Source organism: Ruditapes philippinarum, unplaced genomic scaffold (genome assembly GCF_026571515.1).
Source record: "Ruditapes philippinarum isolate M1 unplaced genomic scaffold, ASM2657151v2 ctg235_1_1_1_1, whole genome shotgun sequence".
In the NCBI taxonomy this organism is placed as follows: domain Eukaryota; kingdom Metazoa; phylum Mollusca; class Bivalvia; order Venerida; family Veneridae; genus Ruditapes; species Ruditapes philippinarum.
In genome coordinates this window covers 13,616-36,974 of record NW_026855353.1, presented here as the reverse complement: position 1 = coordinate 36,974, position 23,359 = coordinate 13,616, and the positions used below count along the sequence as shown (strand labels likewise).

Here is a 23,359-nt window from a genome sequence, read left to right as displayed (position 1 = left end):
AACATTATTCAAGTAGGAATATTGGAACCACCCAACTAGAAAATGCCGAAAAGTTGAAACTACGATGGAGATTTGTTTAAACAAAACCTAGAGGAGGCATTTCCACCCATTATCAATTGTGGTGGATTTGAATTACTTAGAACTTGTGGGAACTCCAAATACACATTGCAGCCATTGCCAATTCCCCCAGGAGGGTATACCACAAAATATCTTTGTGATGAAAGTTCTCTAGGACAGGCAGTTTGCTACATCAGGCCAATACAGAAAGACCTTGATATGAATCTATGCTCCTCACAGGTATAATTGAAATAAGGATATTAATTTCTTTGATTGCCTCTTACAAGGTTTAGCTTTTGTTTTATTTGAGTTAAGTATAGGTTAGAGTGCATATTGGGTGTTCTTCGTAAATAAGAAAGCTAAAAAGGAGCGGAACTTGCGGAGCGACTGTAGCTTTCTTATTTACGAAGAACATCCAATATGCACTCTAACCGGCTTAGTGCTCCGCCCACTTGCGTTTTATAATATAAAACGTCCAGTTTATATAAAATCTGTTCTATTAAGATTTGTAACCTGAAAATTTGAAAAATCCTCGTCAGTGATTGGCTTAAAAAAATTGGCGAGCACTAATTCTAGATACTGTATCACAGTAAGATAATACTCATGTGCTCAAAGCTCCGAACTTTACAAATGTTTATTATATCACTATTTTTGGTAGTAGCATTGCATTTTTATAAACACGATATTCTTTGTTTTTACTTAGCATCCTATATGGAAATTATTATCATCTTTTAAAGCAGAGCGTCTAAGTGACATGTGTGTAATTTTTGAAATCTGCATAAATTTATTAGCACTATTTAGGAAAGAATAATTATCGAAGTTGCATAGTAAGTGTATGCATGTATAAATGTATTAAGAATTTTGAAACAGGTTGATACTGATGATCAAACAACAGAGATGTGTTTGAGGTGTGGCAAAAGTATTCCTCTTCAACGTCTTCGTCTCCATATTGATGCTTGTGGGACTGATGAGGTACCTCACTAGTAATTACTTGTATCTATCAAAAGTTAGATTTTGATTAAAGACCAACCCATTCCATGATACAGAATTCATATCATTCCATCCTTTTTAATGCACTCTTCATATTTCATATAAACTTAAGGTCTACATGTAGGCATTTGTTGATAACAAGGAATCTTTAAGATTTTATTGGGTGGTACATGTGTAGGTAGAGAACTAGTTGGAGTATGCTTCAATCTTTATTTTAAGGGGGAAAACTTACTTTATGCTTAACTCTTACCATTGGTAAAAGCAATTATTGACCATTCAATTTACAAAATTAAATATGAAATAGCAAAGGTTTGTGTATTTTGTATGTGGATATGACATCATGTTTGCATAAAGGAAACTGAGCCAGAGTTTGCATATGTTTCTGCTGTATATTTAAAAAAGACAAAATTTAATTCTAGCAAGTGAGATTAATTACCATAATATTTTGTTATCATTTAAATGTATGCAAACTGTAAACTTCAGGTAGATGCAGCCAGTGCATAGATGAGCCAGGGACAGATTCCAGTCTGCAAATTTGCATGTGTAATTATTTTGTTTGTTTATTTACAAGTTACACATTGCCAATAATTATTAAAGTTTGAAAACTCCTCAATTCTCAGCAGTAGGAAAGAAATTCTTAAGATCTAAAAAAAAATCAGTAATTTTTGTTATGAATCAGAAAACAAATTTTATAAAATAGTTGAAATATTTTAAAGCCAAATTAATTTTGAAGGATATTCAATTTATAGATTGATCAGCAAATCTATCTTATTATATGGCTTGGTTTTTAAGTAATATACAACTTTGTATTATAGTCCAATATGAATTGATTTCTTTATTATTTATATCTGATAGGAGAGTTTTTTATTGAAAGGCTAATAAATTTTTCAATTGTTACCACACTTTCACTTTATCAATACCTCAAACTACTTCTCATACAAATGTGCTATTATTCAGTTGTTTTTTCACATTTTGTGATAGACCTAGTTTAGCTAAAATTACAGTTGTGTTATTTAAAGGCAGTGGATACATGCAAACCACCAGAACAGTAATTTTCTTTTTTAAGTTCATGAGTTACAAGTTTTATAAGTGTTCTGCCAAGATTAAAAATATAATAATGGAATAATTCATTATAGTATGTAATTCAAATTTGTCTCATCATGTACACAAGAAAAGGACCTTTGTTGCACTCCCAGAACATATCAAAATAACAAACATTCAAAAGGGATTGTACAAGATAAAGAGGTAATCAACCTTGTTGCCAGGTTAAAGGTCAAAAAGCTTCATTGATCTACGTTTATTTACAGTGATACTGAAAAATATTAAAGTTTACTTTTTTTTGTCAAACATCTTGAACATCACATAGAAAGGGCATCTGTGCCTGTCACACGTTTCATTTTATTAATGAATCTGAATAATATCATGTTTGAGTCTTTGAAAAATTATTTCAGTGCCTTGAAATGTTGGCAGAACACACAGTTTATCAGTTACTGTTTGTGGCTTTTTAAGAATATATTGAAGAATATATTGTCTACATATCTTGCACCCTCTTCCCCCAGATTTCCTGTTCATTCAGCTGTTGCATGATTTTCTGTTGCACCAAATAGTACCAGTGTAAAGTAATGAAGAACATTTCCAAACATAAATGTTTTGCAGTTTTTTTTCAAGTTTTTCATGTGGATGTCATTTCTACTTAAAATCAAGTTCTGGTTATTATCTGCACAATGTCATTTTTATACACCCATAAAACAGTTTGTGACATAAAGCGGTATATTGGTGTACAGCAATAAGTTTGTGGTTTGGTCAGTCTACTTGTTCTGTGGAATTTCCATACAATAACTACTTAATAGGTCAGCAGCTTATGATGTTTTTCTTCATTCAATATATCAAAATGAATAATTACTGACAAAGTTTTCATTTTAAAAAAACTTTGCTACATGTATATACCATTAAATTTATTGTAATGTAATATGAAATCATTAAAATCCACTAAACCAAAAATACAACATACCTAGGTTAAATGATTACAGTATTGAATGACAATTCACTAATATTCTTTATATGTAGCAGTACAAAGCTGTGTCCTATATGCCATGATGAGTTCCCTGTCAGCACCATAGAAGAGCATGCTGCAAGTTGTTGTGAGGACCAGCTGTCTAATCCCACCGTTGCTAGGTAAGTGTTTTTGGTTGCCCAAATAATGTTATCACTCAATTTTAGTTCATTGGCTGAATAATTTTGTATTCATGGTTGTTTGTTACAATGAAATTGTAAAAATTTATTCAAAAGACATAATTAAACATATGACAAATTATATACAGTCAGCATAATATAATACATTGATAAAATGCAGGATACATGTAAAAAGCTGTAGACAAGTCCATAAGCATAACGTTACATGTGTTCATGTGTGCTTCTGTCTAAACTGGGGTGTATCTTGACCATGCATTACAAAATTGTTTAACATATCCAAAGTATGTTATATCTATATATTATTACATGGAATAAGGAAGTGAAAATCAGGCCAAAATTGTTTGTTTGTTGAATCCAAAGTTTTATTATAACCGGAGTTATTATTTTAGGAGTTTACTTTATACTACCAAAAATGCTGTCATCCAGTTTAGGACCTTGTATAGCTTTGTTTCACATATACAAAGTGTTCCCTGTCTTGAGTTTTTATAAGAAATATTTGTTTTATAGGACTCTTGATGCAGATTTAGATGCCATAGCAGCAAAGGTTGGAGACAGTAATGAAAACTGGCTAATCAATGTTGTGAGGAGAAATTTCTTTAAAACAGCTTTTGAAGAACTATCGGATGCTTTGACAATTGACTGGGAAAAGCCTATGAAAATTCACTTCATAGGAGAAGAGGGCTTAGATGCAGGTGGCTTAAGCAGGGAGTTTTTCAGCTTGTTGTTTAAGAACAATGACCTTTTTGAAAATGGATCATTCAGATTAGATTCAGGTCTGCTTAAAAAGAAGACAGATGAAACAATGGGAAGAGCTACTGCGCGTGCCATCCTCGCAGGACACCCAGGCCCAAAATGTTTTAATCCATTGCTGGCCAGGTTCATTTGTACTGGTGAAGAACCAGATCTAGCAGATATACCAGATGAATATGTTGGAAGGCCTGATGTGTTAGCAGCCATACAAGATGTATGTTTAGACTTTTGTTAAAGAATTGAAGTTTACTTTACCTCCTTTCAAAGTAATTTTTCTCTATAAATACAACATAGACACTGCCCATTGTTAAATTTGAAAAAATATATGCATTTTTTAAAGTATTCCTTACAACTTTAAAAACCATTTCAGATACAAACTTCAAACTTCATACATATTGTATGATTTATAGTCCTTTGTAACCTATCTGAACTTGGAAAGACTTAAAAGGAATTGAATGAAACTTACGGTAAATTAATAATTTCGTAATGGCAATATGGCCTAATTAATGTACAAGAACCACAACTCTATTACCTGTTGTCACAAAATAGCCTCCCTTGATTTGAAAGAAAATGCTAAAGCATGTTATACTGGATAAAATGTTTTGGATGAAGTTTCATTCATCATTATGATGATGACAGTGGAATTATATCAAAACCATAACACTGTGACCAGTGCTATCAATTAGTCTCCAGTGTAAACATGTACAAATTGTAAGAAACTTTATTATATATTTGAATCAAACATATATATGTATGTTGATCATCTCCCTTTGCTCAATCTTCATACACTGTTTGGTTAGTGTATTTAACAACTTTGTATATAGTCTAAAACAAATTAAAATATGACTCCCTCTCTCAAAAGGGTATAATCCCCATTTATGATCGGTAATCATTTTGCAGATCTCAACAGACAGTACAGGATCTGGAGACCTTGTTCAAAGACATGGTGATCTGCTGGAGCAGGCGGGCTTTAGAAAAGTTTTGTCATCATCAACTACCAGTGAAGCTGTACATGCTCTGAAACGGCACTTCACCTTTTATCATGTGATTGGACCACTTCTTCAATTTAGACAAGGCATGGGTTTACTTAATGTTTGAAAATACTTGTTTGAAATCAATATTTTGAGTCAATGCATTTCTCTATCTTGATTGCATATATGTTTTAAAGGATCGGACACTATAAATGTTTAATTTGAAAAAGATAGGTTGTAAGCAGTTTGAAATACTTCGGTACTAGTTACATGTATGTCTGCAAAGTTTAAGGGATCATTTACGATGTATTAGAAAATAAAACGCTGTGACAATTAAAGGTACTATTAAAGTCCTGAAGCGATTTATTTAAGAATTTAAGTATATTTTAAAGAAAAGTTAAACATGATTTTAGTACTGGGAAGCTGGTTTTGTTTGAAATGAGTTAGGAGCCTAGTCTCAGAAATTTGATACTATGAAAACTTCATATAGGGAATTTAACTGGCAAGAATGTGAAGATGTATTTTGTATTTGCATTTAGTAATTATATTCTAATTGAAAAGTGTAACAGATTGTTACAGTTTCCTATATTCTTGTTTTAATGTATACAGTGGCTTTGAATATCAATGGGTTTTTTTTTGTTGGGGGGGGGGGAGTAATAAAAGAATCAAGCCATTGTGATCATTTCTTGTCTATGTCATGCAAAAGGTTGAACATAACTAAAGAACATCCAATATTTGAATGGACTAAGGTATATGTGTCACAAGACTTAGTGGTATGGATGATAGTATTCAGTATTGATACAGAGTAATTTTGGAGAGAGAAAAACTATGCATTGTGATGTAAATACAGGAATATTATTTCAAATGATTTCAGTTAGGAAGCAATTTGTTATTTGTATTTTTAAAGTTTCAAACATGCAGGTCAAGTATATAGCGAGACACATAGTAATTGCACACATTGCCAGTGTCATTTTGCACATATATAGCAAGGAACATCACTCTTATATAAAACATTATTGAGATGTGCACCTGTTTTATTTAAAGGTTAATATGAAATAAAATTTGTCTAAATTAAACCTTTTTTAAAACTTCTAAAACATACATTTCACTGGATGTTGATATGCATTCAACATAACCGAATGTGATTTTTTTTCTCTTTTACTTCAAATCAAGCAGATGGAAGCAAATTGGTATACATTTTAATTTCAGGCAACGTCTAAAGACATTGAAAAGTATATATGTTCCTAAATCATTCTTTGCAGGTTTGAAACTTCTTGGTGTTCAAACTGCCATCCAGGGACATGCTGAGGAGAGTATAAAGTTTTTTACCACATCTCCAGTTAGTGCGTCGGATGTACAAAGTTTCTTCAAACCGACTTACACACCAGATAGCGAATTCAAGCCGAGGGAAGAAATGATCATGTATAACTTTGGGAAATTCTTAAAGAAAGTGGAACGTATGTACTTAAAATTTAATGTTATTCATGTCACCATGCGAGCATCTTTATATGCACTTCAAATTTAACAGAACTCCAGGGCTGTCCCTAATTTTAGGGCCAGTATAATGTCCCATTCATCTAGCCAAGGAATGTATCTATTTCCCCAAATTTGGTCAAAATTCCCCTTCATTACCCCAAAATGTTTAACCTTTGAAAAAATGATTACAAGTCAAATGACAAAAAAAATCATTGATTATTGACACTTCGTTGTGTAATGTTTTTGGATTCATGAATTTAATTTACATCAATTGCATTAAATAGAGAAAATTTGTTTGTGTCAGTTAAAGATGTTCAAGTGAGCACCAAAAGTAATATTTCCCAAGCTTTACTATTTCATGCTAATAATTTAACAAAAACAACATTTAATTAGTATTTAATAGGGAAACAGCGCAAAATTTCAATCAAATGACGTCATATCAGACAACAATAGGACAAGCCAATCTTTGAACTAGCATTATAGACTGTCATTGTTACTTTTTTCTTGATAAAGCCTATTTATTACTTGTGAACTGGTCATTGTATGTATGTTGGGAAAATAATAAGGATATGATTATCTAACCTAACCTTCCATCTTTTTTTTAACAATATGGGTAATATACTCCATTCAGGTAGAAATTATTATTCTGTTTCGTTTTTCAGGCGGAACAATGTCCACACCATGGATTGATATTTATAATGGAGTTGAGACACAGGTGGTGATTAACACTGGACATGTTCTTCAGGCTCTCGTAGGATGTGAAACACTTCCACGAAATATAGAATGTGGATTGGTTGAATTTAGCCACACATCAAATAATTTAACAACTGTCAACACATGTGCACCTTCAATTATGTTCTCACAGACTGCTCGTATTCAGGAGTATGAGACTTTTGAAAAGCATTTTTTGAGCGTTATTGTTGATGCTGTTGGTTTTGGAATTGAGTAATGTTGTATGACCAAAGTAAAGAGATCTTTAGTTCATTTGCTAGTCATGTTTTTACCATACTATGTCATTTTGCCAAAGATGGTTAGATTTGAACAGATTTTGTAAAAATGTTCCTTAGATTACAACAAATGATTTGTGTAAAAACACAACAGTCCCCATCATTATGTTTTTAAAGGAGGGCAACATATAGTCGCCACTTTGTACCTTTGCATGTCTGTCTGCCCTTCTGTCACTCCCTTTTCGAGTAAACTTCGAAACTAGGTATGGGATTAAAAATTTTTCTAAATTAATTATCAACAAAATTTATTTTGTTATGTTTTTCAAAGAACATAAAAATTTATAATTGTTTGCCAGACAAAAAGGGGACAGGAGGGAGTCTTATTTTAGGTCACTGTGGTCATGGTGAGTTTTGTGATTCCTGAGTTTTGTGATTCCATCTTGTTCTGAAGTGTGGAAGCATGTGTCAACAGTTTTGTATCCAATCACTTGTGATGTTATTTCAATATCATGTAATGCAAACTTGCACTGATCATGCATCAGTAGAGGGTAACAGTTTCTTACTGAACTAACTGTAAGCTTTATAAAATGCTTCATTGATTGGTTGTTGTATTATATCAAATAATTATACTAGTAAATTTATCAATTTGAAAGTGATTTGTACAGTTGATTGGAGATGAATTATGTTCCCCCGAGTTATTGACAATTTTGCTGAAGAATATCAGGTAGCAAGATATTTAAAATTACATTTGTTATAAAATTTGTTGTCAAATAAAAAGTTGTCTTTTGCTTCTTAGTTTATTTTTCTCTTTTCAATATATCTAAGTGTATAGAGCCTCATTTGAAAAATGTTTTATAAAATCTGTATACATGTACATACATTTTGCTATATGGTCATTTCTCATAAGAGTTTTACATATGAATATTGAATATAATCTGAATCATCTTCTGTTTTGGCAAATAAAAGATACTGCTCTTTAGTGTTTAACTGCAAGTTTGTGCATGTATGAACTTTAAAATTGAAAACAAAAATTTAGATACAGGTATTTGTTGGTAATTTATTTGTAACAAACCAGACATTCATTTTACAAAGCACTATGAACAGATATGTAGAAATGCTTTGATTGTGCCCCCACTGGGGAAGGGGGGATTTAGATTTACCCGTGACTGTCCGTTCTCTTTTGTGTCGCACATAACTCAAAGTATTTGACCTAGAGTCATGAAACTTAACAGGAATGTTGATCAGCATGTGCAGTTGTGCACCTGGGTATTTTCGAGTGGATTTATTCAGTATTTTTAGAGTGATTGCCCATGACTTAGTAAAAATTTGCAATTTTCAACTTGTGTCACACGTAACTCAAAAAGTATTTGACCTTATATTAAAAAGCGGCCATAACTGAATGATTGCCATGCAGACAATATGCACATCTTGATAATAAAGATTAACATTTAAGTTTTTTAATCCTAACCAATGGTTGCTCAAAAATAGTGTGGACATAAAACTGACAAACTGACCATTGAAGCGGCGACTATATGCTTCATCTTTGGTAAGCATAATAAAACAGACTTAAAATACAGCAGAAATACCTATAAAATTTTGGAGACTCTCACCATAGTTCAACATTTTGTTAAGGATTCAATGGTCAAACACATGCACACAGGTTCTTAATATAAAAAGGAGGTCAATTTTAAAATAAGTTTAGCTGAGAATGCAAGTATTCCTTTAATGCTAAGTAAGTGTCTGTTTCAAATATTTCATCAATTTGGGAGGTTCTGCTTTTTATTTCATTCATTCCATCTTGTATGTGATCTGGGACATTGTACAAGGAAGGAACAACAATTTCTCCTTGGCTTGTGTGTATTGGTCCATCAAAATCTATTCCATAAACAGATAATTCCTGAAACAGAAACTCATTAAGATTAACACTAATCAACAATTAAAAATAAAATAAACAAATGTTATAAATATTTTATACTGTAATAGGAATTCAAATATCCAACAGTTTTTTTTACATATACTTCATAACTAGAGAGATTTTAACACTATACCAAATCAAAAACTTATATTTTATAAAAGAACAAACTTGTATCTTATTGAAATACAGAACAGTTTCTTTATTATCAATTTTATTTAAAAATGTAAATAAATAACATGACATTTCTATAAGATTCTATCCAATTAACATGCTTCCAAAATTGATGTCTAAAGGCTTAAAAATTTGGATTGCTTGTTTGTAATGATTTGGCCAAAAAAAATGTTATTCGCCCTCCTCAGTAATCTCCAAAATTAAATGTAAAGGACTTGAAATTACTTGCTGAAGGAAAAAGATAATTACTGGTACAAAAGTAATTAATATTCCTTTATAATATAACTTGAAAGCATGCGCTGTGAGAAACAGGACATACATTAAACTGATATTTGTTACTGGAATCTTATTTATTATAACATTGTATTTGCAAACAAAAGCATTAATAAATCAAATCACTTACATCAGCTGATAAATTTAGTACTGGCAGACCTTGACCTAATATCCATAACTGTAATGGAGACTTGTTGCCTTCAGTCCTTAATGGCCTTCTTGATACGGCTAAACGAAACCTATTCAAAGATTGCTGTATTCTTTCCAAGAATACAGAATGTAATGCTATGAGATCAAGCTCACTGTCTGCATTCATCATACCAGATTCTTCCATCATAGAAAAAAGTTGATGAAACGTGCCTGTACAACCTTGCCAGACTTCCCTCCAAAAGCGTTCAATTCTAAAACAAACAATTGATGAATATTAATTACAGTAATTCAGCACTTCCATTTTTTGTTTAATGTATGTTAGATATGTATAAGCTTTTATACTGTATTTATCATATTTTTTTCATTATGATTATTTCATATCTTATAATCTCAATCATATTGAAATACATGTATGATGACAACAAATCAATTATAGTGAGTTGTGTTTGTAAATTGAATTTATGAAGCATTACATGTGGTCATACTTGATAAAATTAAAAGTTAAGATGATTAACCATGCACTTATATATTATATCCATTACATAAAGTTATATTGCACAACTGTCACCATATAAATGCAGAGTAATTAATGAGGAAGATTCAGATCTGTATCTTGCAGGTCAAGGTTTCATAAATTTACGGTTTAATGAACAAAATTTACATAATGAAACAAAAGACATAGACATGTTATCTATGTCTCTCATGAAAATACGTTTTCAGAACTGTATTTTCTTTCAGTTTGGATAAAAAGTGTCCAAATTTTTTTAATATTTTGCCACTTGGTGTCTTCTAGTTACCTTTGATTATGAACACTACGACCAGTAATATGACTTTTGCTATCTATACCCCAATGTTGTAACATGAATTCAGCTATTCCAATATTTTCCTTTCCTTTATCAGTTCTAACTCTGTGTGGAACCCCATACTCTATTACACCACTTTTGAAAGCATTTAAAGCAGTCTCAGAAGTATTGTCTGGAGCAATAACTGTGTAGGTTGGTAGGCGCGAGTAGCCATCAATACCTGCATGTATCACAAATCTCCATCTATATATAAAGATATTAATAAATGTACAAAGGAAAATGAAAAAAAATCCAGCTACAATCAGTGACAATGTCTTGTGAAAACATGGAATAAAAGCATTTGTTAAGTTTGTTTGGTTGGGTTTTACTTCACACTGACACACTTATAGGTCATTAATTTTGGCTTTACTGGTGGAGGAAGACCTCAGGTGCCCTTCAGTGCATTATTACAGGCACGAAAGGGTACCTGAGTAGAACCATCGACGTTCCATAAGCTAGCTGGATAGCTTCCTCACATGAAAGAATACAAAGTCCCTGTCGGGACTCGAACCCACAGCAGTGAGGGGCAAGTGGTTTGAAGTTAATGACCTTAACACTTAAAGTGGGGTTTGTTTGATATGCAGGCATCATAATTAAGACACCTCTAGTGAAAGTTTATAATTAAGGAAATTATATTCTAATGTTAATTAAGGTAAAAGCCAAAGATCAAAATGCAAATCTATAGAATTTGATAAATCAGTTTATTTTAAAGGGACTCCACTGAGGTTTTTTTGACATGATGGGACTGAAAAAAAATCCAGATAAATGTACCATTTGATGGAGGTTTAGACCACTAATCTTTGTGCAACTATCTTTGCATATATATTCTGTTTAAAGTGCCCCAGCTCAATTATGTAAGAAATTCAAATGTTACTTTATTAGGCTTTTAAACCTCGGTGGAGTCCCTTTAACAAATTGTACATAAACTTAATTGTCCCTAATGATTGTAGTATAATTGCAGTGACCTACATGTGCATGAAACACAAGTATAAACTTTGCATTTAAATCATAAAATAGATTTTTTTGCTTACAGTGCTAGAGAAATTGCATCTCTACAAAATTTAAATTAAGAAGTATGCTTACCTTATCAGCTTGTGGTTTGTGTCTACATGCCAAAGTGCCATAGGAGCCTCAACATTGTATCGCCGTCTTTTAATTCTGTAATGCTGCATAAAAAGTCTCCGAACAGCAACAGCACATGGATCAACTCTTTTTATAGCCTCCCTAACTCTTGATATTTGAATTCTCACGTCAACAGATTTCAAGTGTCCATAAATAGTTCTATATCCAGAATTTGGAAATTCTTGCACTTTACTTGCAACAAGTTCATCAAGTTCATTATCATCTATGTTAGAATATGAGTTTCTAATAGATAGACTGTAATATTGCAATCTCCTTGCTATAGTTCTAGAACTAACATTTAATATAGAGGATATGTCATTTACTGAAAAGTCATTTTCTACATAATACTTCAATGTTTCTTCAGCTATTTGGTATGATGGCCACCCTTTATTGTTTGTATAACACAGATTTGGCTTAAAAGCAGTTCTTGTCTCCCTGTCTTCATCATCTTCTAAAAGCCTGATAGCTGCATTTATCAAATCAACTACATTTTCATGTACTGTTGAAATCTGTGACATCTCATCAAGGAGTATGTGGACAATGTTTTCTAACTGTTCCTTACAGTTAGCTGTGCGATGGCCTTCCAAATCATTTGCGATATTAAAAAGAGCCTCTCGCATCAGTTCAGTAATTTCTGTCATTCTAAATAATACAAAATGGATCATTATGAAGACTAAGCTAAATGGTAATGTATTTTATTAACAATATAAATATAAACATGTGATTTTAAATAAGGAAAAGGCAAATATTAAAAGCTAAGGTAATAACATGATACAATGTAATGTAAGAGCTGTGTCTGACAGTTCAAGTACTTTATCAACTCGACCCTATACCAACTCAGAACATTTTTTCAACATAGGTTATATTTTTATGTACATTATATTAAGAATTTGACAATTAAGAAAGTCCAGGAAAAAAAGGAAAAAAGAAGCCTCACAAAAATATTTACAAGAGTTGATCATTCTTTAGTACTTCGAAAATAGATGCATACAATTATGTAGATTGTGTCAATGGGTTTACTATCATAACTTAATTATAATCACAGCACAAAAATCAACATCCACTCATAGTCATGATTCTGTGATAATAATTCTGTGATGAAAACTATTACCAAAATAAGAAGTGTTTCGAGTTGACCCATGCTGAGAAGGTATAGGGCCGAGATACATGTACCTTGGGTGCCAAGAAAGTTTTAGGCCGAGCTGACCCTGATGTAATTTTGGGGAACCTTTACCTGTATTCCATTTGGTGAACGGGCCCATACTGCTAGCATACTTACTAGGACACTGTACAGGCTAGCCGTACAGCACTTTTCTAACAAAAGCAAAATCAGAATCAAATTCTGTTCACTGACTAAAGTCAACCTAATTAAGATCAAAATGATTTATTGTGAAAAACTATAACCATACTGTAAACAGGAAAACAGGTAAACTGGCATTAAATCTAGATTATGCCCTATATAAAAAATACTTTAAAACCTGACAGGGGTGCGGAATTCCTATGTCCGACTCGGGACTTTTTGCCTACAGACAAGTAGTTTTTCCCATGGCACTTGTCCATGGGCAAGTGAATTAGGGAGCCAAAAAATAAAAAATACAATGCCAATTGTTTATCACTGGTTAATCTAGAACATAATTATTATTTCATTCCAGTTTTGAATACTTGATGAAGTCATCATTTTAATTCACCTCTTTTTGTTTCATTTTTTACACCATAAAAAGCCTCTCCAAAGTTGCTAAAAGAAATTGGAAATAACAAACTCTCTCAATGGTTGAATCGCGGTGCTCTTGTAAAATATGAATTATGATGTGCTGTAGATGATCTCATTACAAAGATGTCTTCACACAAAAAATTAACAAGTTTTTTATTAGAACGAGTTTTTCAAAGCCAGATAAAACTTATAAAGCGTAAAAAAATTCTAAAACCATTGATTTGGAAATGTGCAACTTGTCATTGTCAGCTGGAAATATAATTTGACCTACAGAGTTTCAGTAATAAATATAAAAATTGGTTAAATCGTTTTGTATATATGTTTACCTTATTTCCTCCATGAGTGCAAATGGAAATTTTACAACAAAGGGACGTAACTTGGTAAACTGAATCCGAACCGCAATACGGACTTTACCGAGAATATAACTGTAGCGCCACCTGTTAGCATAATTTGGGTGTCACATATTATTACACCAGATGTCGCGTTGTATTATGCTTGCTGCATTCGGCTTTCGGCTATGCGCATTCTACCTTATGACATTCGTCATTCAAGCTGAGTAAATAGACCCAAACACAAACAGTTGCAGGTTAAGTTATTGAATTAATATACCAGATCAACAAATGAATAATAGGTGATCGTTAAATAACGACATCATCATAAAATTAAGCAAGTCGCACACAGCAGAAAGCATAATGTGCATGTAAGAAAGCAACATGTAAAAGTCAGAATGCAACATGTAAAAGTCAGAATGCAAGATGTACAAGTCAGAATGCAAGATGTACAAGTCAGAATGCAAGATGTACAAGTTAGAAAGCAGGATGTAACGTAAGAAAGCAAGATGTAATTTTGGCGTTAATATTCCTCCATAGTACAAAGGTATTTCCATCGAAAATAAGATAACCGTGGCATTTTTTCTTCTGATTGTTGACCCGCATAAACTTTTATTGAATGATTTTTAATGATTGTTGAAAGTAATAAAAATATCTTTTGGAAGTTATTTAGAGACAGTATCATATATACAGATAAATATAGTTTAAATGTGCATATGTATTTTCACGACGCAATGTGTCAGTTTTATATTTACTCACATTAGTAAAGGCGTGAAAGACGGATGCCTATTTTATATAATTACGTAACATGTCCAATTATAAACATGTCGATCATAACAAAATCAGAAAATCTAATCATACCTGTATGGCATTCACGTTTACATTATGCTTACTATGTAATTTTTCACATTATATAGTGTAAAATTCGTGTCAGATGACCATATTCAATCTAAATGTTGAACATAAAAAGCTTTATTATTCTGAAAACATGTTATTAAGACAAACTGCACGTTGCACAACAGTGCATCAAGTAGTAATGTTAGCAGGACATCATATGCTTTAAATTTTAACATGTGGCTTATTGTATATAATATCAGAACGATTTTTTTTCAACTTCTTGTTTATGGAAGCAGATGTACAAAAGATTATCAGGATTGTTGATATAGCCTAACAACATTCGTATCTTCTATGACTGAAACCATTCATTTTGATCAGTAAGATAAAACTCATAAACTCAAAGCTTACTTTGTAAATAAATGTGAATAAATAAAACTTTTGTAATTAATACATGAGTCGAGAAGAATATTCAAATTATAAAGTTGAAAATAAAATCTTTTTTTACTCGTGCAGATTTTATTGACGGAGATATGTATTTTTATGAACGAAATTTCAATAAGAAGTTGTACACAATATTAAATCCCTAAGCAAGCGATGAAGAATGTATCAAATCAATGTCAGATATTTGAAAGATAATTCGATGGAATGATTTTGCTTTGGGGTGTCGGAGAGCTTCAATATAAGTTGATTTAGATTTAAAACCCCGACAATATAATTACATTGTCGCTCCGTTCATAGGGATTCATATTCATTAGTAATTAGTACAAATTATAAGAATACACGTTTTTATGATGATAACGTAATAAAGTTACAGATATTTTGACTTACAAATTAATCATTTAACTGTACACTTTGGGTTAAATGCTGCAACCAGACGATTTTGTAAATTGCAAAAACTGCATTTTAATTTAGATTCGGCCGAAGGCACGCTGCAAACGATTGGCAGGAGAGAAAAAAAAAATAGTATTCACATCAGTCATTTTGATCCTTTACCCCTAACAAGCCTTTTACTATGACATGCAAGCGCTTTAAGGAAATAATAAAATAGACAAAAAGAAAGTCAGAAATTGTATTCCCTCAAGTCGATCATATGTCACAATTCAGGGATTCCCCTTATCTTCCACTACTGTTCTAAGTAGTTTCATACCAAATTGAAAACAATTTCCTTGCCAGTACATTTGTTTTGTATTTTAAATTATATTTCAAAATTGACTGGTTTTAGAATTGTGTTCACTATAAAGTTATTTTCATTTTAACCTGTCACTGTATTTTAAAGAGGCAGATTGGAATTTGAGCAATATTTTCATTTACCTAATATTATTAAACAATTACAGAATATAAACATATTTTCGAAAACAATGAAGAAAATACAAAATATATATTTAAGTTTAACGTACGTTTTAAAAAATCAGTAATGTTTGTACGTTTCAGATAATAAAACACATTATCATTGTTCGAGTTAATGAACAACCTGAAAACTGACTTTGAAGAATGTAGCAAAATATTTAAACTAGGTTAAGTACGGCAGATGGTTTTCTATATTTTTTGTTTGTTACAAAGTACATTTCAATCAATCAAAACACTCACTGTTTACCCATTAAAACATTACAGATAAATATCTATTACAACTTTAAATGAACCTTTATCTTAGACACATGGTCAGTTTGTACGCTGATAAGCTTGTATTTACAATAAAATAATATTTAAAAGAGGTGGGGAAACATAACGTCGTATGTCTACTACAAACGCTTTAGATAAGAAAAGTATGTAGTTTTCATAATTACAATAACATAAAACAAAAAAGTAAACATTGCGTGGCAATATTGATAATTGTAGAATAACCAAAGTACAACAGCTGCCAAAACGGAATGTTAAATACACATTTGAAGTTCAGCATACAATTCACAATTTTATGATAACTTAATGTGAATACTCAATATTTTTCATCACAAACAAGTGACTAGCATAACAAGTTTAATACAAAAGATCTGATAATTATTTAACATAGGTATTCACGTTACAAACAGGTAATTGTGGCACTATTTCTTCCAGAATTTGCCCTGCTTTAACTATTCTAGGCTAAAATGAATGTTGGGATAATCATATTTTTAAAGACGTTATATATAGACGTCATATGAAATTTGTGGATAAAATATGACTTATTTATACTTTCACGAATAAACGCACCAGCCTTGGTCGTTTTGTTTTGTTTTGCATTTGTTTTGTTTTGTGTAAATTTTTAATTTCGATTCAGTGTACATGTCAGTGACGTCACCTGTGAAGGGCTGTTATCTATAGTCCTTTTATAATTGTATTAACAGACTTTTAATATATTGGGTGTAAATTAAAATTTATAGTTAACAGTTTCTAAATATTTTGTAAAAAATGTAGTTTTTTTTTTACTTCACAGCGCTAAATCACATTTTTGTCTATGAATTGTATAACTTCAAATAATCCTCTTTGCAATTTCATGAACATATTTTATTTTGATTAATGCTATAAACTCAATGGTGTAAGGTAACGTACGAGTAACCGTAATTGGCCTGCTGTTTTGGTGAGAAGATTGAAATAATTTCAACATTAGAGACGCTGTTTACTAGTGAGGAACTAATTGATGAAGACTACATTAAGCACGTACGGAATTCCAATAAGAAAGTTTATATAATACAAAACATCCTAAATCAAGTGATGAAATATGTCAGTAGACTTTGCCAAATATTTTTAACTTTAGATAATTCTATGGATTACTGATGTGTAGTATTTCTGGAAGCTTTATTGTAACATGAAAAATAACCTATATCATTACGGAATGCTCTCTCGCTTAGCTCGACAATGTGAGCACATGATTTATAAGGATCACTGTTTCGATCTTCGGGCGAGAAAACTTTTTTATGCAACAAAAACATATAATAATTGAATCATTCAGCTAAGTAATTTCATATCTATAACAAGAACACATAATGTTCATACCAGTAGTGAACTTTATCTTAAAATTTACAGATATGCTATAAGTCTGTTTTTGCAGCAGATACCTATCGATATCAAGGAACGATAATTTAATGCGAAAAACATAGGTTAAGCATAAATACAAATGAAGACCGCTATCTTATTGCTTATTATAATCTTAAGTATGTGTGATCCGAAAGAAATACTCATTATGAGGCCTGTTTTAAGAAATATACTCGAAAAGATCAACAGTACCTGAGATATCATGTCAGCTTAAACAACGATATGCTTATATATTCAATAAATAGCATGCTACTAGCTGCCTTACTATAGTGTTAACTTCAACTATTAAAAAAGATAGTCAGTTATTCCAGTACACTCGTTTTCTTTTCTTTTTGAATGATATCCGTTTTAAATGTCGACATAGTAAATGTTTGCATCACACATTTGCCACTGTATTTTAAGTATTGAAACTATTATTTGTATAAGTTTGAACGTTTAAATCTAACGTTTTTTAAATTATAAAGAAAACGAACAATGCTAAAATTGCAAGTTTAGGTTGATTTACGTTATATTTAATTAATTAATCAAAGTTTCAAATATCAAAATAATAATAATACCAAAGCAAACTTATGAGGGGTAATTTGATTTACAATATTTTTTATATTGGCCTAATGACAATCATGTCAAATACGTATATTTTCGGCATAACGTGTTATAACTTGGAGACTTACAGGGATCATCATGGTGGCACTGATAATGCGGGTTTATATTAATGAACCATTTGATTAAAATCTGGACAGGGAACGTGTAGTCAATCGCTCAATGCAGTTTTTCCAGGATAATCATTCACATTGTCGGCCCAAAGATTAAACTCCTAAACTTTTTGAATATTCTAAATCTTTCTAAGTGTATAAAAATATTATAAACAATAAGATTTACAAAAAGATGTTTATACAAAATATAAAATATTTTCAAATTGACGATCTGTCTTTTTTGTCTGTTTAATCATAGTTTAAATTATGATATGAATTCAAGTCATCAGCAATAGTTACTGTTTCTCATTTAACGTAAATTTAAAATATATTTTTAGAAATCTTATTTATAAAGACAGCATATTTATCATTGTTTAATATTTCTTAGAGACTTAAATATTATTTTAGAAATTCGAAAGGAAATGCCTCACAAATAAATGTCTCAAATTATGTATGTTCTAAACATATCAATTAAACATGAAAATAATGTCAAATCAACTAAAAATGTAAATTTCTAACAATAATTATACAGCATATATGAATAACATTTACAGATTCGGTACATCGCAAATCGTTTATAGTGTTGGATTGCAATGATTTATAAAAAAAATAATTATGATTCATAAATACTAATTTTAGTTGATTCAAGCACGTGTTAACATATAAATACGTGTATGACATGTGTACAGTTCGGTAATCTCAATTGGTAAAGCGTTAGACCTAGATTCCTGGACGATGCACTCTCGTTGATTATGAAATATTTTCGATGGTCATTCGCACCATATATCTGATTTGCCGTGTTCATAAGTGATATCAGTTCCGTTCAAAAGTTGTGGCACTTGTACTTATAAACAGATTGACTGTCTGCCAGCAATGATGGGGTAGCTGAACTGTGCTGTTGCTTATTACCATGATCTGGAAGTTAGAAATTCAATGCAAAACCCACTATCAAATATGTATTATACAAGGCATTTAATATGTATGAAATGACTTCACAAAATAATTTTTAATCTCAAAGAGTACGATTCACACTAATATAAATTTGATAGATTCATCTTTGACGCAGATTGAAAATTGATGAACGCCATTTCAATCATTGATATATTTGATTGTTCCAGAGTAAGTCTCATAGGAATCATTATTGAAGTTACTTGTCCCTTTCAAGACAAAATAAGGGTTTAACATTTTCGTTAAGTACGTAACAAGCAATTGGTTTGAAAATATTAAAATCTTTGGAGTAAAGGAGAATTTTTTTGTTCACCATCACAAATAAAGTCAAAGAAGGCTGAGAATATAACAATATCATTTGAACTAGCGCACCTAATATTATATTTGGTAGTTACAAAATTACAAAATACATTACTTTAACGAAAACGTTTATTGTAAAAGATATATAGCTTATCATCATTTCCTTTTAAGATAAAATTCCTTACCATTGAATGGTATTTGTGTATGATATATATCCTTTTTATGGTGTATCAATCACAATGACAACATATCTGATCGCTAATCAAAGCAAACAAAACATGATTAGGAACATGTTTACAAAATTCTCATAATATTTGTACCACTAACAAGGTTCTTTGATTCCTCAACATATTTATCAAGTCATGTACAGCAGTTTGTCATTATGTATAAAATGAATGAGTAATACATATTGTCAAGTCAATTATCTATAATAATCTACAATAATGTACATATACATTGATAGTTATTTCTAATGTAAATGCCATGTTAGGTCTACGCTTATAGTTATATTCAGCAATATACTATTTTTAAAGCAGTCAGTATCGAAAGATGAACCATTGTTGCGTATCACAGATTATCAAGTCGAGCTTAGAAGAATAAGTCATGAATATAGACTCAGCTGCATTTCAGGAAATGCTAGCCTAAATGGAATTTATGTATTACTCGGGTATTTCTCAGTTTTTCTGTTTAGTTAAAATCATACCATAATGTTGCAATAGTATCAATACACGCTAAAAGATCAGTTTAATAAGTAAAAAAAAATATACATATTGTTCAGTATATTTCACGTACTTTATGTTTCTTCATAAAAATGGCAAAACAGGTCTGCCAATTGAATTTAACCATTACAATGCTGTACCAAATTGTGTAAGTAGAGAGCATATTTGTGCAATGTGTGCATGTTATATACTGATAGTAGTTCAATTTTCGTATTTTGATATTTACATCTCTTACACTAAGAATGGATGGATGTCAAATTGTTAAGAGCAAATCCATTATACAACCCCAGTAGATTAAGGGTTAAGAAAATACAGACATAATCCTATAATAGAATTAGTTTATGTTTAGTCGAAAATGTTTAAGCGGCAGGAATATCTGTAAGAGAATAATACTTGTGCAGTTACTTCATACTATTTATATGGATTTTAATGTAAACTATGAAAAAGTGATTTATCGGTTGCATTGTCCGTTAGAATATGTACTTACAATATGTATAGGTAAAAAAAAAGCTCGTTGAACACGTAGTTTATGGGTTAATGTTGAAGATGTTGGCCTTAGAGTGTTTTAATAGACTTTTTGTTACATGATGCAGGCTCTCTGCAACTGGAAAAAGCTGACTCATCCTTTCGGGAGTCATTTCTATATTTTTAAAAAGGAGTAGCAATTCATTAGCTATCAAAACCATGTTGCGAAAACTTTCGTTTATCTTGTTTAACTACTAAATATGAAGAGAAAAAAACTCTCATAATATAAGAGTAACTTACACGCACTTTTATCACACTATAACGGTGGGACGATCAATCTTAGCAACTGACATGCGGTAGATGTGGACTAATTAGGACTATTGACATTGTTTTGCTAGAAGTAAAATGATAAATAGCTATATTGATAAACAGTCTTTCATCAAACATGTCCACATGTTAATAACATTATTAATCTATTATATATGATCTACTCAGTTCGATCTGCGTTCAATTATTGTAAAGGTAAAATACCGTGCTTCCAAAATTTTAACATATTTAAATGAAACATTAACACACTCTTCATCTATAACTTTAATGACAGCTCAAAATTGAAGATAAAACGAATATGAATAGAACTAGTACAATAAATAAATTGATGAATTAGAGTTAATTTACTGAATTTCAATGATCTTGAACGTATTTCTGTTTTATCATATTAAAGAAATTAACAAATAAAAAAACCTCTTTGAATTTTTAAAGATACATGTACTTTAACACTTTAAAAAAATTAAACAAGAAGTATATGTTTGATTGATTTGATATTAGTCATAGTTTAAGTTATCTCCAAGGTGCAAATAAATCTGAAACAAAACGCTGCTTAACGATATATAAATAATCGTGATATATCTGTTTCTATTAACAATTAATAGACACAGACACAAATTAAAACTATATGTTATATTCATCTATGTATTTTTATTTTCACGGCATGCTAATGGTTGATTTGATTCCCCAGGGAAGTTCTGAATGATAGTCAGAATACTTACTAAAGACATTTCTTTTGCTATCGAACTTCTTTCAGAATAAAAAAATCTTCTTTTTCAACATCTGACAAAGAACGTGGTTTCTAAGAATTTTTTTCTACAAAAACGAATCGTTCGCTTCAAGGAAAAGACACTATCCTATATTTATCATTTCATCGTTTGTTTGCAACGTGAAAATATACATATTACTTTAGCTATGTACGCAGAATAGACAATATACTGTTTCTGGGGATGTAATAAATATAACATCAAGTAAAATACTTTTATTAGGATTTTGATGTATTCCTTCGGAAACTAAATTAAAAATGCCTCTATTGTAGGATTCTGGTATTAAGAGGATATTTTTTCGTTTTTCGTGAAATATGGAATATATTTTCACGAAACATGATAAAATGCCACATATTTTCACGAGCCGGGACGGCGAGTGAAAATATGTGGCATTTTATCATGTTGAGTGAAAATATATACCATATTTCACGAAAAACGAAAAAATAACCTTTTTATTTAATTTCGTTATCAAAGAAAAATGGTTACGAACCCCATTGCTTGCTACGCAACTGCAATTGTACAGCGCGCAGTAATATATTATTGCGTCTTGTTTTGCACGCAATATTTGGCGCTACATTGAGACGTCACGTAAACAACTCTTTAAACGTCTGTACAGCGTTTATAACTAAATTAAAGATATTGGTGTTCGGATTTATTTTCTTAGTTAGACCATTTTCTATCATTCTAGATAGTTTTCAAAGCAAAATTCAACAAAAAGTTGTTTCGTATTTATCAGATTTTTTAAACAAAATGGCGAAAGAAGTCCCTTAAAATAAATATGAGTTTTGACTCCGCCTACATTCATATTTATATTTCATATTTATTTTTAAAAAATATGAATTATATTTGACTGATATAGCACCATATTTCATGGGTAAAATTAAATAAAGCTCCATATTTGCTAGAATTAATTCGATACTTTATATATCATTCATTTATTTTTGCACCCTTTGTATGCGTTCCAACAATAAATTAAGGCATATCATTCATATTTGTACCGATTTTCTATATATTTTAATCTTTTTTCTGTTGGGATGGTCCTAGTGTTTTTTATTGTTTTATTTGACACTAGAAAATATCTTTACCTATGTTTAAAGTATTTTTAAAATTAACAGTAATAACTTGAAGGCGTTCTGTTTTTAAAGATTTGCAAATCAATATAACATTTGCCATTGTTCAACATTGTTTTTGAGTGTTACTCTTAAAGGTTTCAAATTTATTACTTCATAGTAACCTAAGGAAGTATATTATAAAAATAAATAGTCTCTTGTAATTCTTTTAGAATGGCTTTCATGTATTTTATGTTTGTGTTTAACGTTTTATATGTAATTTTATGTATACATGTAAAGATGAGACTGAAATAAAGAAAATATATATATTATACAGTAAATCATTTAAAAA

At 30.8% G+C, this 23,359-nt stretch overlaps 2 protein-coding genes across 3 annotated transcripts; one reads left to right on the top strand and one right to left on the bottom strand.

Moving 5' to 3' along the window:
* The first annotated feature begins 67 nt into the window (after window positions 1-67).
* On the top strand, window positions 68-8,283 carry LOC132743045 (uncharacterized). The gene is made up of 9 exons (XM_060731560.1): window positions 68-297; window positions 928-1,029; window positions 1,531-1,590; window positions 2,067-2,095; window positions 3,115-3,222; window positions 3,748-4,204; window positions 4,891-5,065; window positions 6,224-6,418; window positions 7,100-8,283. Exons 3-9 carry the CDS (start codon window positions 1,552-1,554, stop codon window positions 7,384-7,386), a joined length of 1,290 nt encoding a protein of 429 aa, XP_060587543.1. The 5' UTR covers window positions 68-297; window positions 928-1,029; window positions 1,531-1,551; the 3' UTR covers window positions 7,387-8,283.
* Window positions 8,284-8,421: 138 nt separating this feature from the next.
* LOC132743043 (uncharacterized) lies at window positions 8,422-14,134 on the bottom strand. 2 transcript variants are annotated; one of them, XM_060731559.1, is made up of 5 exons: window positions 13,895-14,134; window positions 11,819-12,499; window positions 10,691-10,939; window positions 9,874-10,144; window positions 8,422-9,281 (listed from the first exon to the last, which is right to left on the bottom strand). In XM_060731559.1, exons 1-5 carry the CDS (start codon window positions 13,906-13,908, stop codon window positions 9,072-9,074), a joined length of 1,425 nt encoding a protein of 474 aa, XP_060587542.1. In that variant the 5' UTR covers window positions 13,909-14,134; the 3' UTR covers window positions 8,422-9,071. The 2 variants fall into 2 exon arrangements, with proteins under 2 accessions (XP_060587542.1, XP_060587541.1); XM_060731558.1 differs by lacking the exon at window positions 13,895-14,134 and having other exon boundaries at window positions 11,819-13,433.
* Window positions 14,135-23,359: the final 9,225 nt, after the last annotated feature.